At 41.3% G+C, this 18664-nt stretch overlaps 1 protein-coding gene across 23 annotated transcripts in view; it reads right to left on the bottom strand.

Annotated features, from left to right (window-relative positions):
* Positions 1-18664, bottom strand: part of tcf4 (transcription factor 4) — a 224107-nt gene that overhangs the window by 19719 nt on the left and 185724 nt on the right. For 21 of the 23 annotated variants that reach the window (XM_076758147.1, XM_076758143.1, XM_076758149.1 and 18 more), the window contains 4 exons: positions 16729-16799; positions 16424-16502; positions 13312-13391; positions 11093-11302 (listed from right to left, as the gene is read on the bottom strand). In XM_076758147.1, coding sequence (XP_076614262.1) covers positions 11093-11302; positions 13312-13391; positions 16424-16502; positions 16729-16799 — 440 coding nt within the window. The remainder of the gene's footprint in view (positions 1-11092; positions 11303-13311; positions 13392-16423; positions 16503-16728; positions 16800-18664) is intronic. The other 2 variants (XM_076758155.1, XM_076758156.1) reach the window with 1 other exon arrangement.

Genomic DNA, 18664 nt, shown 5'->3' with positions numbered 1-18664 from the left:
TATGTATGTCTATAATTATTATTATTATTTCTCTCACATTGGACTTTAAAAAAAAAAAAAAAAAAAAAAAGATTAAAATTGATGAAGCAGAACCTGAGAAATCATCTGTCTTATGCCTACATTCCCCATAAAGCAACTCAAGAGCCAACAGTTGTTCAGGTGTTATGCTGGTAGCAGCTAATGTAGCCTGGAGCCACTAACTCCAAGCAGAGATGAAGAGTGAGCTACAGAGGTCTTCACATATGAAGTACAATTCTACACCTGTAAACTGACTGTGAGCACAGTATAAACTATATATATAAATAAATAAATCTAGAATGTAAAATAGGTTTTATTTAGAGACTTTGACAAAGGGCCCTTTAACAAGACAGGGAAAAAAGACGAGCTGGGATAGAGCCTAACTAAGATGATGATGGTACACATTCCAAAACAAATGTTTAATTAATCAGATTAAAACTACTGACAGTGAATATGGGACTTTTTAGGACCCGTCGTGGCCTGGGGCCCGGGGACAGTTGCTGATTGTAGCAGATGAAATTACTGGACAGGCAAAAACTGATGATTTGTAAAAAAAAAAAAAAAAGGGCGAATGAGATGAAGAATGTCACCACTCTGTTCTGTTCAATGGTGACGGCCGGTGTCAGTGTGCACTTTAAATCTATTTATCTATGAAAACTTCCAATGATTTTATTATTCAACAGCGGCTCCGCTCTGATATTATCTCCTCTAATCTGGATAAAAAGTTAACGTTCACTGTTAGCTCTACATGTCGTGATGTGTGATGTGTAATTATTTTTTAAATGTCCTTGAAATACACGCTCACTGTTGTTTGCTTTGACTTTTCTGCTGTATTGCATTATAACCATGGTGTAAATAAAGTTGTTTTGAAAATCAAATCCCTCTGTCTGTCTGTTAATCCAGCTGGCTGACAGCGAGGTCTTGCCCACCACATGCCAAACTCCCCTCTCGCTCCGTGCAAATATCACAAAATGTCGACCGGCTTGTCTGCATGCGTGTGTGTTTCCCTCTCTGTCTCTGCGTGTGTGTGTGTGTGTGTGTGTGTTTCAAACTGAGCGCCCTCGTCTATCCGTCCATACGTCTGTTTGCTCCCTTATTTATTATTTGCCTCTCGTCTTTCTTTCTGTCTTTTCTTTCCGTTCTCTGCCTTTCATCACCGCCTGGATTCCCAAATGTAAAATGGCAGCAGAGAGGGAGACAGAGAGCGTGGCGTACATTTTTAATGGAGGGCTTTTATATTTTAACGAGCCTTCCTTCTCTCTCGCTTAGTCTAGTTCAATGAGGAGGGAAGGCAAGGAGGCAGACGGAGGAGAAAAATATAAATAAATTACACATAAACTGATCTGCTGCTGGTTTAGCTCAGATACTCAACAATAACCACAGCCACACCCACTTACCCACCATCCCTCGGGTTGAACGCATATGATTGGACGACAGATAAACCTGCAGAAAAAGCTAGTGAGTAGCTCTTGAGTTCAGATTATTTTGGCTAAGTGTTCACATATATTTTGGGATTGTGGATTTGGACACCGGGGCAGCTGTGGCTCAGGAGGTAGAACTGGTTGTCCACTAATCAGGAGGTTGGTGGTTAGATCCCCGGCTCCTCCAGCCTGCATGTCTGCCTGTCGAAGTGTCCTTGGGCAAGATGTTGAACCCCAAATTGCTCCCGATGGCTGTCCCATCCGTGTGTGAATGGGTGAATGCGGCACGTGTTGTAAAGCGCCGTGAGTGGTCAATAGACGAGAGAAGCGCTATATAAATGCAGGCCATTTACCATTGTTCTGATTTTTGTCAAAGTTGCATTCAAGGACTTTTGGACATCTGTGATTTTTCACCAGATGGAAAACATTCATGAGACGCTGTCTAAAAATCAAACCAAGACAACAAATAAGACACACACATGTTTGCTGTAAAAAGCATGAAGTGAATATTGTTTGCATGATTTTTAAAAAGCAGCTGTTCGACAACCATTTAAAAAACCAGATGTCGGAGTGTCCTTGAATGCACCAACGGGAAGAGTTTTCAAAACGGTCAGTACTCTTCACTGTATTGCACTTCACAACACGATAACGACACGAAAAGGGTGTCGAAAACACTGTTGGTGCGTTCAGTGACCCTAAAAAACGAGATCATTGCTGCCAGAGCACAGCACCCTGTCTGACATGCAGTAGCTCATGATATTTTTAGCAACCAGTATTTAAAATTTGTATGGCTGAGTTTTATGAATGCATCACAAAGGAATGTTCTAGGTTCTGGTGTCAAGGTGTGACTGTGCTGTAACTCTGACAAAACATGAATATAGGCTGTGTTGACTGTGAAGGGTATCACAGGCCTTTAAGGCAAACAGTGATGGATTATTTGAAGAAGGCAGTGATGTATTTGTAGTAAAGTAAAAAAAAAAAAAAAAGGCACAATCAGTGCTGGTTATGGTGTGCAGCAAGGCCTTTGTTCACTTTTGAATGCTTTTCAATACATCAGTTTGGGGAAAAGAAACATTTCATGCCAGGCTCAGTGTATCAGTGAGAAATGAAGAAATCTGCCTAAATAAAATCTAGTTTAAGGTTCGAAAAGTTTCCTAATTTCAGAAAATGTCTTTTCCAACAATAAATAAAGAGAGAAAGACTCTGATACTGTGTTATATAGGCCTGGGTATGTAAATTATTCATATATTTAGTTTTAATGGCCACTTAAAGCTTTTATTTGCAGGTTCTATCTAAATGTCGTTTAAATAAAGCAGATTGAAAGAAAAAAAAAAAATCAAAAATAAATAAAGAGCCAAAGAAAGAGACAGAGGAGCAGGTGCTGAGTAGCTGTCATCCACAATGCTGTTGATCAGTGGGAAGTGTGTTCACATAAAATGTGTGTGTCTATGTGTGTGTGTGTGAAAGAGAGGGAGTGAGAGAGAGTGTGCTGATTACACAGGAAGAAGAGAAAAAGGGAATTTCTGGGTCAAGAGATGACACGCACTTTCTTTCACTCTCTCTAACACACACACACACACACACACACACACACACACACACACACGGAGATTTGTCATGCAGTTATAAACAGTAAGGACAAGTCTGTGAGAAGAATAAACTCTGTCAATTGACTAACTCTGTAAATTCTAATATTTCAGCCTGAATTAGACGCATTTCTGCAATTTCAGTTTGTCGTTTTCAATCATAGTCGCAGTCCGAAAAAACACCTCTGCAGAGGAGCGGGAGACGGAAGGAGGAGGCGCAATGTGAAGCAGGAAGTCCAGTGTGAAATTTTACCAGACGCACAGACACACACGGCATGATTTCAGATCTCTCGACAGCAGATTTAGCAGAATGCTACGTGCTACATGAAGAATAGGCCTTCATAAAGTTGGCCCTGGTGGTGACACGAGAAGAAACGTCGCTAAAATGTACACGGTTCGTTCTCAGGGGAGCAGGAATGTGATCAGAAAGCGTCCTGAAAATGTGACCTTTACATCTTGATATTTCCTGTGCATTCATGGGAAATGTTGTCCAGTTGTTGGTGCTAGAGGGAAGGTCAGAGGTTTCCTCCCAGTGGAAAATCTGTCATTTTGTTGTTGATAATCACGTCATTTTTGATTTTCTTACAGTGTCTGTCACTGATTTTTATTCATCAGTGGACGTAGTGGAAGAGTTGAGAGACTTAAAGGTTCAGCGTTCCTTCAAAATGCACAATGAAAACTGAACACACAAAAAAAATGCAGAACTAAAGAAAAACTGGGGCCGTTTTCTCAAAATAGCTCATAACTACCATTAACTAATAGTGTTTCATAATTCTGGATCTCATACTGACATTACACAGGTCTTGTAAGTGTGAGGCCTTTTTTAGGAGACACTAAATGACTCATTCAGAGTTAGAAATACAAGACCACCTCAGTTTCATTTCATGCAGCGCATTTCTGCACGTGTCATATACAGTACACTGGATACTGTAAGCAAATGAGGAGGGAGTCTGCACTGGTCTACCCTCAACACACACACACACACACACACCCACACACACGCACACACAGACACACACGCACACACAGACACAGTGGAACATTCTTCAAACTGTACAGTCTCTCCTCTGTGCAAACTGAACACTTGACAGAAAGCACCTGCCGTAGCAACGTCAACACACGCACACACACACACACACACACACACACACACAGACCCCAGTGTTGAGGTTGGACTTCCATGGGAGGAAAAGTACAGCAACATTTTCCAGTGGCGTGATACGTATGTATTTTTTCCCTTGTGAACTGAACAGGGTAAAAGACGACGGGCGCTCCTGTCGAGTGAAACGTCACGAAAAATGAAACAGAGAGAAGTGAAGGGAAGAGAGAGAAGGAGGCGTCGGGGAATGTGAAATTTGGAAAAATGTCAGTGTGAGGTAAAACATTGCTGAGCCACTGGTTGATCTGCTAATGCCAAAATGAAAACGAAACAGGACTTTATTTAATCTTTTCTCCCATGACCATCATGCTTTGATACGTAATAATAAATGAGTTTAAACCATATCGGCCTATAGGCAGACAAATATGGCATTTGCTTACTATATTTATTAACTATTTACTTACTTGTTATTGGGCCAATCCAGCATAAAACAATAAAAACGATGTACATTGTATTTACATTTTTCTATCTAAGTTCTGATTACTGTTTGGTTTAGTTTTCCAAAATGAATTACTGAAATTAAAATGAAATCGACTGAAATGAATTACATCTCTAAGGTCTTGGTTACACTACTTTGTCATGTTTATCTTTTTATACAGATGCACTTTCATTTTCTCTAACAGCTGATTTTGAGGCTTCATTCAGGTCGTTGGAGACAGCAGTTTAAGAGCAGAAAATCAAAAGTCAAAGTCCAATTACTCGTCTCTTCCTGAGCTTTCATCTGACCTCCAAGGCCAAACTACATCTGCTTATGAGGACTGTGAGACACCACTGCAGCCAGTCAAGTGAACAATTGGTAACGTTGACTTTTTAAAATATATAAGCATTTAAGAAAAGTTTTTTATTTTAACTATATTTCACACATGTATATTAATTGATAGTATGAGATATTTTTTTCCTACAGTTGGTCCTCCATAATCCTCTTTGTCATTAAAGGCGAGACTCAAAAGCATGCAAATTAACCAATTATCAAGGTCATTACGGTTTATTTATCTAATTATCTTCATGAATGCGAGGCTGCACACACATGTCCAATGATCACAACCTCCTTTCCTCATAAATATCCACATCACACAGCTTCTGAACACAAACAGTGAAGGTGGACAGCACTGAAACATCGCCACACTGTAGCACTGTACATCAAACTGGCAATAGACATCATCATGACGACCAACCAGATCTAACCAGAACAAAAACGTGACTAAATTAGTATAAGCTACTGCACCGCTGGTCGTGTAACCAACACATTGAACCAGTTTAAGCAATGCAAAGCAACAGAGCCTGCTCTTCATCTCCCACCTGTTTCCACCAGGTTCTACGCTACATGGCCAGAAGTATTCGGACACCCGTGCATTACAGCCATATGTGAAAACTGAACATGTGATCACAAATCCAGGCATTAATCAGCTGCTATGACAGTTTTCAACCTTTTGGAAGGGTTTTCCACAATATGTTGTAACCTGGCAGGAGGCCTTTTTTTTTTTTTAACAGTAATAATGATAATAATAGTTGTTGTTGTTATGAAGGTAAATGGGCAAAGGTAGACTTCCATCAGCTTATAGGAGTAAATTCAGTGTCTGAAAATAGAAAGGAGATGCAGAGTATTAAAAGGCATTAGTATGTTTTCAGCAAAGGGATGGAGATTATGATCCATTTCACTTACTGCAGCACTGCTTAATGGAGAGACTTAACCTTTCCCCTCGTTTTAGAGCCGCCCTGCAAGCTAAACTGAGACGCGGTAAAATAACTGGCGTGACTTAAACACATCATCAGAGGCAGACAGCCGCACACATTGACGACAATTGTTCTTTTTTTTCCTCTTCTTTGTTTGGAGGGATACTTTGTGCATTTCTATGGTGAAATGGTTCGAATTCTATGAACAAAAGGCGAATTATTTGAGCATAAAGAAAAAAAATGCATTTTTTCAAAATGTGTTTATCTACTTCTGCATTAATGTGTTTATGCATTTGTATATATTTGTATGTTTTGCATTCATGTCTATGTACAGTATATGTCTCCCACCCTCTCTCTCTCTCTCCTGCATCAGTCTACCACCTGTTTTCCCAGAGTTATGACCTCAGTCTGCAGGCGTCTCTGCCTAACACTGCCAAACTACATACAGCTGTGTGTGTGTGTGTGTGTGTGTGTGTGTGTGTGTGTGTGTAAAAGAGAGAGGCAGAGGGACTGACACACACACACACACACACACACACACACACACACACACACACACAGACATAGAGACAGGATAAGTACATAAAGAAAGGAAGATGAAAACAAGAGTGACAGAAAGCATATAATAAAGTAAATATGAAATAAATGTGTCAAGATGAGAGAAATGTGTGTGTGTGTGTATGTGTGTGAGGGAGAGAGAGAGAGAGAGAGAGAGCATACAAATGCAGAGAGAGAGAAAGTTACATCTGCAAGGGAGTAAATGGAAAAAAATATATAGAAAAGAAACAAGAGGTGAGAATACAAAGACCATGAAGAAAGAAAAAAACAGTGAAGGTAGAAGAAGGTACGGGATAGTTAGAGAAAGAGAGACTGGAAAAAAAGAAAGGAAAGAAAAAGAAGCAGAGAGGGACTGGAAAGAGAAGACAAGAAAATATAAAAAAGAAAAAAATGACAAAAAAGAGAGGAAGCAGAAGGAAAGAGTCGTGAAAGAGAGGAAAGAGTTGATTGGAAATGACGATGAGAAAGAGACAAAGAAAAAAGAAAGAAAGAAAGAAAGAAAAAAGAAAAAGAAGAAAAGAGAGACCGGGAGATAAAACTAGAAGGAGAGTGAACGTATGCTTGAGAGAAACAGAAAAAACGTCTCAGTGCAAACACAATGGCTTAATTCTGGCGATGACATCACTCCTTCCTCTCACTTTATTATTCCTATTTTCCGCTGATTTATTTTTTTTTTTCAATATTTCTATTGAGTCTCTTCCTTTTTTGGTTCAAGCTTCCTGTTTATACTGAACAAACACACACACATAATGCGTGCGTTACTGTGTGTGATACTGAAAAACTGATGGCTCTCAAGGGTGTTCGAGAGAGAGAGAGAGAGAGAGAGAGAGAGAGAGAGAGAGAGACAAAGAGAGAGAGAGAGAAATTTCGTTGGAAGTCCATGAGAAGTAAACTTTGAAATGGGAATTTAGAGGAGGATGAGAGAAATAGTGAGAGGAGAGGACAATGTGGGTGGACTGTCAGGTTTGGGTCACCCCATTGTGATGTTAACCAGCAAATGCACTCATCATATTCTTAGGGCAGTGTGTGTGTGTGTGTGTGTGTGTGTGTGTGCGAGTGTATGTGTAGTTATAGGGTTTTTTCATGGCAGGGGAGGTAAGTGTGCTGATCCATGCCATAACAGCGTGTGTGTTTCTTCACTGCACGGCACAGATAGGTAAAGTTGTTTACCTTGATGTTTACCTTGCGTGTTAGAGGTGTGCTGGTCACGGACCACAGGAAGAGCCTGTCGCCTGTTGCCCTTTTCAGCTTGCTGTGGCTCTTTCTGTTTGCCCTCGTCCTCCCTTCAGTATCTAAAACTGAACTGCTGACCAAACAGTGCAGAATATGTCCATATCCGGCTGATCACGCCTGTTTTTACTGCAGCACAGCTAATGAAGCTCTGCCAACTTGGTGACAAGCACATTGCACTTCCTATAACTTCCATTACTATGAAGGAGAAGCCTGTCACTGCTGGCTGTGGGCGGCTCTGATACCGAGCAGGACCACAGCAGCATAACTGTCCGCTGCTGTGAGGCTGTAGTGGAAACGCATGTCACCAGGGTTTGGCTCGGCATGGCATGGCTCAAGTGGACCCACCCGGGCCCCTGGAAAAATCCTATTATAGAGCTGCTATGTTTTCAGTCTTAATTAGCCTGTTTTTTTAACAACATTTTTGTTAAGGGTATGGACTCAGCCTTCATGCATGCCAGGTGAGCTACAGGAGCACCCCAATAGCCAATCATCCAGACCCTGAACAAACACACACACACACACAGATCCTAATGACAACACAAGAAGCAATTAATGAGCTTGTGAGTGTGTGATTTTACAGACTCCTTAAGTAAACAGTGTTTCTCAGCGCATATCCTTCACTTTATTCTCTTTTTCCACTGGTCGCAAACATATAAAACCAACTCAGAAATGTATCTGGAATAACTTCAAGATTAAACTGCAAAGTAGTGTGTTAAACTTTGAATGTTTTCTTGGGCTAAACCGCACGTTGCTTCATAAAATTAAGAGCCAAATTTGTCTCTAGGGATGTCCAAAGAGTAGAAAAGTGTTTAAATAGAACTAGTTTGCAAGTATTTTCCTTGAATTTTAAGCATCCTCTTCACCACAAAATCCCACGACGATTCATCTTAACATGTAACTTTAAGATTTCACTTCATCATTTACGGAAAAACACAAACAGCAATTTCAAACTTACATCAAATTTACAGCAAAAAGGTTTCTTAACCTTAAAAGTTAATGGAGTAATTTAATTTAATTTAGGTCCTGTTTACTTTGGTGTGGCGTTCAAAGCCCTCTATATTAATCATGTCTTCTCTTTCCTCCCTTTGAATACTTACAAAGTATTCAAATATGGCTTAACCTACTCAAATGTAACCAAACTGTAAAAAGCGAAATGAAACTTCTTTCTCTAGACTTTGACTTAAATAGTTTTGTGAAGCTAAACATTTGCATGTTGTCTCCTTCCTCCAAAAATCTGATGTGTTTAAGTTTATGAATGGTTACATATCTGAAGCGAACGCCTAATTCTTCTTTCTCCACTCCACCAATGACCCATTGCAAGCATGTTTGAACGCCTGGGCAACACGACACAAGCTAAACATCAGATCACAGCTCGTTAGCTGACTGAACCACACAGTGAATATAACATGACACTAAAACTATGAGCTAAAAGCTTACAGTGCTGCAGGGTTGAGGATCAGCGGGTCCAGAATTATGAGTGACAGTATTTACGTTACATTTCATTCACTATTCGAGGATGAAGATGCAGGAAATGCAACAAAAACACAGGAAGAGGGGACCCAGACAAAGGTAGAGGGACATGTGGAGACCAACCTCCAGGAGAGGGAGCGAGACAGACAGAGAGACAGCTGGACAGATATGCGTGAGAAGAAGATAATCTCTGTGGGAGCTGGCCAGCTCACACACGGGCCAGCACACACACACACACACACACACACACACACACATTTCACACGCACACACACACACACACACACACCCCTCTACCACAGGTGCTCTCCATTTAGAAAACAACACTTCAAAGTAAATACTTTAACAAAGACCAGAGAGAGAGAGAGGGACAAAGCTCCTGAACTACTGTAGGGAGAACAGCCTGGAGCTGCTGCAAACGCCCCCTAGAGGCTGCAGTGCTCATTACAGCCACAGAAACAAAACAAAACGTCTGGGACAAAAGTCCAAATGTCCCTTCAGAAACCTGACGGATGACATCAGAGGTTGTCGAGGTGTTGACGAGGTTGTGACAGTGTGCAGACTGTTTTGTGTGTTAGTTTGCATGAACATCTGGTGTGTGTGTGTGTGTGTGTGTGTGTGTGTGTGTGTGTGTGTCTACATGTGAATATGCACAAATGTTAAGCACAAATAAACAAAGTAGGTCTGACTGAACATGTCCAGGCATCTGAATGTGTTTATGCTGGCTTGTGTTTTATAATTCTCTCTCTCCCTCTCTCTCTCTCTCTCCCTCTCCCTGTCTCTCCCTCTCTCTCTCTCTCTCTCTCTCTCTCTCTCTCTCTCTCTCTCTCTCTCTCTCGCCCTCCTACATCTCCTTATGTCACACAGCTGTTTGGTTCTTTATGTTTATTGTTTCAAGTTGAAAAAAAGCCCAAATTAAATATGGAAAACATTACTGCTGTCTTACTTCATATTTTCAATTCATCCTCCCCTCCTCGGTCTCTCTCTTGTCCTCTTTTATGTCCTCTGCTCCTCCTTTTTCACATTATCTGCTTTGACCTCTATCAATATAAGTTTAGTCTGGCCATATGTGCGACTGTACATTTTTTTCCTTCACCATGAGATCCAGTTAAAATGGACACACACAATGAGAGTAAAAAAGCAGTGGAGCTGGTTAATTTCAGCGGACATTCTCCAGCTGTGTGAAGACATAAGTCATGTCTCATTTGCCAGTTTAAATAAATCCAACTGCAAAAAGCACAGTTCAAGAAAATCAGATCTTGCATCTTCAAATGTGATTAAATCTTTTTTTTCCTCCAAGATAAATAATCTCATCGAGCAACATATTCAGGATGATTCTATTCGTTTCAGAGTATCTGGCCTTGATTCCTCTTTCTAACATGTTTTATCTGTCTTGCAGATAAAGCTCCACACCAAAGAATTCCTTTTTAAAAGAACATTGAGTTGTTTCACGAAGCCTTACCTTGATTTTTATCTTTAATTAGCTTCATTAGCTTCTCTTTGTAAGTCACTGTAACGCCATTGGCAGTGTTTTGTTTTTATTTATTGTCTGATACCAGCAGAATATTCTGAACAGGATTCTTTGCAGTGTCAGAAACAACAAGGTCTACAACTCATTATATTTAATACTGAGCGTCCACAAATCATCTTGATTACACGCCACTTTTTTAACTTCCCTCATCGTTTCATGATGAAACCACGCGATCTTGTATTCAAATGAATAATTCTTAAAATAAAAGATTCCTGTCATATTGTGTATTCTGTCTAAATTGTCGACTGTTTCCAGCTTCAGTCACTTTTTATATTAAGTGTTTTAAAGCAACAGCACAGTATGAACAGACTTTGAGTGGAGAAGACTCTTGTTTGGTGTTTTAGATAAAGTATGAATGGATTTATCTTTAAAATAGCCACATTAACACTGACACATTCAGTGGGACTAAATTAAAAATCTATAAAAAGCTCTCAGGTCCTACCATGAGGGAGTGTCTGTTGGCTGACAGCAGTCCTGTCCCGTACCCGCTGCCCAGAGCGCCCATAGCGCCGTTGTGTGTGTGTGCGGCCCCGATGAGGTTGTGCATTTCACCGTGCCCGCTGGGCATCCCCGTTGATGGCCCCACCGCATGGCTCCGCAGTACATGGATGGCATCATCCAAACGCTCCAGACGGTCCTCGATACGACTTTGCTGCAGAGCGAGGGGACGCAGACAGAGATGAGAACCCTTGTGAAGTCTTTTTGTCTTACCTACACCTGGAAGCAGCTCTTACTCTCAAAATTCATTCTCTGATATAATAAAAGATTACACAGATTATGAGTGATTCCTGTGCAGTGGCGTTGCTAGGGTCTCTTGGGGCTCCAAGCAAGAAATCCCTGGGGCCCCCACCCCACCCCTGCATGCTGCAAAAATTAGGTTTTTGCAAACAGAAAGGCACAATTTCTGGGACATCTGAGATGAATACTGAAAAAATAGATTTGTGGTTCTCAAAGTGAGGTCCAGGGACCAACAGAGGTCCCTGAAAGCCCAGGCCTATCAATAATCATTGTTGTAAATAAGTGGCCGGGGCCCCTCTAGTGGCCGGGGGCTCCAAGCAACTGCTTGGCTTGCCTGTCCACAACCCCGCCCCTGTTCCTGTGTCTTTGTCTGCTTTAAATAACATAAGTCAGTCAAAATACACAGGATATGAGGCAGAGACTCAATACATGTGAACATGAATATATTTTTCTTATTGTCAATAAATGCCATGAAAAGACCAAACCCAATAATGGCGTGATCTTAACATGTATTATGTGTGTTTCAAAGCCTGATATATCGCCTTCCTCTGTGTCATAGAGCTCTATTGCTGCCCAAAAACCATTAAAAACACATCAGTGAGCCACACTGCTGCACTAGGTCACATGTTCCTTCATTATAATGAACACACATACTGTAGTTTATTTTGACTCAATCCCACACACACTGCTCGCTGCTGGAATAACTCACTCGAGCTCCAGATGTGCATTTACGTGCTGCTGAAAACTGTCCCCAACAACTGCACAAAATCCTCCTGTTTGAGAAACCTTTGCTAGGAACTAATCTTTTTTAAAAGATTTACATCTTCAGCAGTAACCAATGAACTCACAGACATGGAGAGATGCAAGAAAAGTGAGACACCAGCACGTCCTTGTACCTAAACGACTGAATAGGTCGTCCTCATACAGGACCTTCATTGTCACGTTGTTGACATTGTGAAATGGTGACGGTTTGCTTAAGTTTAGGTACCAAAACTTGATGATGGGTTAAAATAAGCATGTTATTGTTACGCACATGATCAAACATAAGTAATTTAAAATGACTCAGTGGGTCAAAGTCCTGTTTGTTTGAGCCATCCATCCATCCCACCACCTCCATATGTGGACTTTCTTGCTCTTAACACTACATCACCTGACTTCCTCCTTTGGTCCCGACATAATTACTGTAGCTGCCTAACAATAACGTAAATATGGCTTGTAATAATCTACTTGCAAAGTTGACCTATACCGTCGTCCATCTGGTGAGGACAGGCTCTGACAGACAGACTAATACATTTAAGGTCTTTTCACTGAATTTGTTGACAACAAGAAAAATTGTGTGCGCAGGATCTTTTAACTTCAGTAAGACAGAATGTTGGCATTAAGAACTTTATGTTACTGAACTGTCAACCAGGTGAGACAACATGATGGAGGATGATGGATGATTGGCTCTGCACAAATGAAAATATAAATCCAGCGATGTTTCAGCTCAAAGTGAACAGTCTGATCAGGCGCGGTCGACGTGTTTCTGACTAGAGACCGTCGAGAACTGTTTTGTGTTGAGCTCGTGTCTATTCCTCAAAAAAAGTCAAAGGAATCAGCTGAGCTTTGCACAGAAGTGCTGGATACCATTTAAAATTCAGATGCTTACAGAGTTTGTTCACTCAAATTAAAGAAAACACCTGGTGCATGCAGATAGTTTGGGTTTTATTTTTATTTGTAAATATCCGTCTCTGCACTTTTCCAGAAACAGAGTCTGTTACTCCACAGAGCTCAGGGGGAACAATTTTCATAAGTTGCTGCCTTTTGAGTTCAAATGCATTTCCAAAAACCTCCCCAAACAAACAAACAAACCCGATGTAATCTGTTACCTGCAACATGTACGCACTAGAAGGTGGGAATGTGGAAGGATTAATGTGTACATACCAGAGAGTGCAGCGGAGCCTCATAGTTTGGCGATGACGCTCCCTGTCCGCCATTCCTTGACCAGACAGCTGAACTGGCAGCTAGGAGAGAGGAGACAAGGAGACATCATCAGGAGAGGAGGCAAGAGGAGCAGGAGGATGCAGGGATTGAGCAAACAGGGAGATATGAGCAGGAGATCTGGGAATTGGAAGAACTGTGTAGTTCAGACTGACATCACTTTTGCTGTTTGTCTGTTCTGTGATAGATCGTCCAGGGTGTAACCCACCTGTCGCCCAGTGCATGCTGGGATAGGCTGCAGCCCCCTGCGACCCTGCACAGGTTAAGTGTGTACAGAAAATGGATGGAGGTCGGTGTGTGGATTAGAGCCAAAACCTCCTCCCCTTTCATATGTCAAAGAAAGAAACCACTCGAGTTACAGCGCCAAATGGCAGACAAAACGCCCTTACACAGAAGAAGTCTCTCATCGCAGCCACTGATGGCGCTCGGACATAATAAACACAGAGATGGGGAAGGAAGACAAACACAAACCAACTCATAACTCATAGCAGAAATGCTAATTTTCATTTTTTTGTTTGCGAGAAGGCGCGAGTGGTTGATTAGCATGGGCCCTCTGCAGAATAAACAGGCTTTGTGTCTCTGTTCTTTTCTGCTTTTGTGTCCGTCGTTGCTCTGAAGGGTCGTATCTGAATCGACAGGTCTCATTAGCTGGTAGACAGAGAGACAGCCACTTGTGTGAATTTACATTAATGTGAGGCTCTGAGTGACGGTAGGCTGGTATATGGAGGCCTCTCAAGAGCTTTTGAGCTTCAGAAGTGAAACAAGCTTACAGTTGATTTTTCTTTGGCTCAAGGAGGTTTCAAACTCATTTTTCAACACGTATTTTAAAAAGAGGAAATCACAGCAACATCTTGTTAAAGCTTCAGTTCACACAGCGCTTGAATTGGAAAAAAAAAAAAAAAAGGTGGCAGTGCTTTAAAAAAGCAGCTGCATCCACATACAGCAATTGTGTGCCAGAAATTTTACGCTTTCGAAAAACAGCTGCCATGTTTTCCCAGGTTTGAAAATCACAAGCCCAGTGAGCCACGCTTTCATCCAATCAGGTGAACGAAGTGTTCGTGTTGATGTCTGATAGCTCCCCAATAGCTGGAACCTGCCATGTAGGTACAGCACCAAGTCTGCAACCAATTGCTTATTTTTCTTCTCTTCCATTTCATCTGTTCTTTCCTCTTGTCTCCTCAGACCCCTTTATTCTTATGCCCCCATCTTATCCCCCAGTTCTATCATCCTTTCCCCTCTTGTCTCCCTCTTTCTTTCTCTGTGTCTTACTGTCTCCATGTTTTCAGCTCTTCAACCATCCTTCCTTCTCAATCCCTTGGTGTCCTCCTTTTCCCTCCTCTTCTCTCTCCCCTGTTTCCTCTCCTTTCCTTTCTTCTCTTCTTTTCTTTTTCCTTTATTCCTGTTCTCCTTCTCTTTTCTCCTCGTTCCTCCACTCTGCCCTCACCACTGATCTCTCCCTTGTAACTCTGATCCCATCTCATTAGCTCGTGTTTCTCTTTTTTTTATTGTCTTCCTATTTTGTCTCACAGTCTTTTCTCTCCCCTCTCTTTTATTCATATTACATGCTCATTTCCATATGTTAATTAATGAATAATCACCTGGGTACATTCATGTGCAAATACAAATATATGTATTAAATGGAAGAGTAAATTATTCGGAGTCCAACACTGTAAAACACCCTCGCAGAATTAGCCTTGGATATCAATTTGCATGTAGTTTGCTCTAATAGGCTTCATTTCTAATTTGTAAAAAGTGGAGTAACTCTGACACAATGATAAACACCAATTACGGTTTAGCAGGCAATATCCCAGGCAGCTATAATGAGGAGGAGGAGGAGAAGGAAGAGGGGAGGGGGCTCGTGTTTGCAGAGCCGGTAGGTTTGTGAACGATTTGTCGAAGTGGTGCTCGTAATTAAAGCTATCAGTCACAAGGCGCGGCACAGAAATATCAAACGGTGTGTGTAGCAGCGACAATTAGAGACAAATTTGACACAACTATTATTAGGAAAAGTCATTTTTCACTTTAAGGAGCAGGGAGAGTTTACAGCATCAGCCAGGAGGAGGAGTAATTGGTGGAAATAGGAGGAGGAGGAGGAGGAGGAGTATGGAGAGGAGACACAGCTATTATCACTGTGTTGGTATGGTCTTATTTTACACAGAGAGTTTGGACTTGAAAATGCAGAATCCCTGTAAATTAATGAATAAAAACATGGAGCTTATATTTGCTTCTCCCACTTCTTCTTCCCAGAGCTGTAAGACATTTAAAAAGTCTCAAGTCCTTTGAAACAAGTCTATGTCAAGTCAGAACTAAATTGAAACAAGTCCAAGTCAAATCTCTTGTCACTTTGTAAAAAGTCCAAGACAAGTCTCAGGTCCTTTGTATCAAGTCCAGGTCAAGTCTCAAGTCCTTTGAAACAAGCCCAAGTCATCTCAAGTCTTTTCTAACAAGTCCAAGTCAAGTCTCAAGGCATTTGCCACAAGTCCAAGTCAATTATCAAGTCCTTAGAAACAGTCCAAATCAAGTCTCAAATCATTTGAAACGAGTTGAAACAAGTGAAGTCTTAAGTCCTTTTTAACAAGCCCAAGTCATCTCATGTCTTTTGTAACACTTCCAAGTCAGGCCTCAAGACATTTGCAACAAGTCCAAGTCAAGTCTTAAGTGCATTGAAAGAAGTTCAAGTCAAGTCTCAATTCACTTGGAAAAGTTCAAGTCAAGTCTCAAGTCCATGGAAACAGTCCAAGTCAAGTCTCAAGTCATTAGGAACAAGTCCTAGTAAACTTTTATGTCATTTGAAAGGAGTCCAGGTCAAGTCCCAAGTCAACGCAAAAGTCCAGGTCAAGTCTCAAGTCCTCTGAAACAGTCCAAGTCAAGTCTCAAGTCATTTGAAACCAGTTCAAGTCAAATGTCAGGTAGTTCAAGTTTTAACTCATCATTTTTGTGTTTTCCATAATTTAGACTCCAGTCCAAGTCAGCTCTGATCTTTCCATCTGTGGTTGTTCATCCTTTGATGATGTAGCTGGTGTGTTGTGATTGGAGGATGAGTGTCATGTGCTACCTGTGAGGGAGGGTGGAGAGCCGACTGGGGTGGAGGGATTGGAGGAGAAGCTGTTGTTCGTGTGGTCCGGAGAGTAGATCTGAAAAATAAAGACAAGATACTCAGAGAAGCATGTAGAAGTGTGAAAGAATCCAAAGATCATAGAGCTAAAATTCATACAAATTCTTACAAGGATTTGAATGGAATAGAGACAAAATGAAGTAACATAAATGCTAAAATCATTTGGCGATAATAAAATGCTAAACAGGTCTTTCACATCTGTAAATGTGTGTATATTCATGTGTGTCTGTGCGTGTTGCACTTACGGATGCGAGTGCTTTCCCTAAGGCGTCTCCTGTCTGAGAGCTGCTGGCTGCTGAGCTCTGCGCTCGGTTAGCTGTGACACACACACACACACGCACACGGGGGAAAAGAGGGACGTTTTCTTGTAAATAAGGATCTTGTAATGTTAATTATTCTATCTATTCGTACACCATCAGTCCATCCGCTCTACACTCCCACTGCCAACACATATTGATTAACACTGATCCACACACTGCTGCAGTTTTGCCTGCTGTTCGTTTTCTTCCTCATTTGTTCTTTATTGCACTGTAGGAAAAAAAGCATTGAGTTGAAGAAACAGAAGCTCCCATGGAAGTTTTTTTTTTTATGCATTTGCATGTTGTTAAATGGAAAGTAAGTTAACACATTCATTCAAAAGATATAACTGTATTATGAACTCCTGTGTGACATTAGACCACAGACCATGATGCATCTCTTTTGGTCATACATGGTTATATGACATTTGATGGTGTGACACAGCTCAATAGGAACTGATGCTCAACATCGACATTCATTCCCATTTTAACTGACTGACAGCATGTGTTTGTGTGTGTGTTATTGTCTGCATGTGTGTAAATGTTGGATTTCAATAAAACTAAATCTGTTTCACACACTTGAAGAGCACAGAGCCCAGGGAGGAAGGAAGTGACCTCACAGGACCAGATGAGCCCCCCTCCCAAACACACACACACACACACACACACACACACACACACACACACACACACACACCCACACACTGAGGCAGAGCGACTCTGACATGCTCACAGCTCATCTCTCTTGATAGCAGATCCCAGATGGAAAGTTTACGCTCACACACACAAGTTAAACACGCGCACGGCAAACAGACACAGCACAGCAAAAACACATCCTTTCATGGCAAATGAATCCATTACAGAAATTGGCAGGAGTGGACTTCTTTAAGCTGTTAGAGAGAGAGGGAAAGGGGGAAAGAGGGAGAGAGAGAGAGAGAGAGAGAGAGAGAGAGAGAGAGAGAGAGAGAGAGAGAGAGAGAGAGGAAGCAGCATATGTTTTGGGGTTAAAGCCTCATGTCTCACTCACGCCATACCACTGGCCTAGTAAACCATCCAAGGGATTACTGTTACACACACACACACACACACACACACACACACACACACACACACACACACACGCACACACACACACTCAGTGCTATCCGTACTTGATGCATAATTTAGAACATGTGCAGGAAAAATCTTTTTCATAAATGAGAGCTTATAGCCACAAAGGAGGAGAGCATTCAGAAGATGAAACTGATTTTGGGGTTTTTCTGCCTGTGTCCATCACCTCTTCAAAGAGAAACATCGAGGAATTTTATTTTGTGTTACAAATTCCCAAATTTCCCCCATGGGGGATAAAGTGTTTTCTTATAATATCTTTATATAATCATGAAATCAGTTTAGTTTTTTATGCATTTAGTCTCATTTCTTTCTTTATTTCTTGATATACCTCTCATGTCCTCCAGACTTAAAATGTCCATTTACCTCTGCCCTGCAGTTCCTTCACTGTGTCCCAATTCCATATTTCATATTAGGTGGATACACTGTGGTTTTCATAGCATACTGGTCCTGCAGTGTGTGTATAAGAAATCAATGCACTTTAACTTGTTGTATTCGGAAATGATGCAACATGTGCACCGACAGCCAAACTTTGCAGAGCTAAAGAAATCTTTTCAAAAGATTGAACGTTTTTTTCTTCCTCACGGAGCTGTCTCATCACCATCCACAATTTGGTTTTTGCAGCTGCATGTAGGCCCTCTATTTCCTCTGAGCATTGACAATCAACAGCACAATGATAAATCAAGTGTTTATTTTGTGTGTGTGTGTGTGTGTGTGTGATGATTTTTAGAAAGCAAAGAACATGATCTCTCACCAGCCTCCCGCCAATTCTGTTCAT

The sequence above is a fragment of the Chaetodon auriga genome, chromosome 19, assembly GCF_051107435.1.
Source record: "Chaetodon auriga isolate fChaAug3 chromosome 19, fChaAug3.hap1, whole genome shotgun sequence".
In the NCBI taxonomy this organism is placed as follows: Eukaryota; Metazoa; Chordata; class Actinopteri; order Chaetodontiformes; family Chaetodontidae; genus Chaetodon; species Chaetodon auriga.
Note: the sequence above shows the minus strand (reverse complement) of the source record. Positions and strands in the feature narration are given on the sequence as shown.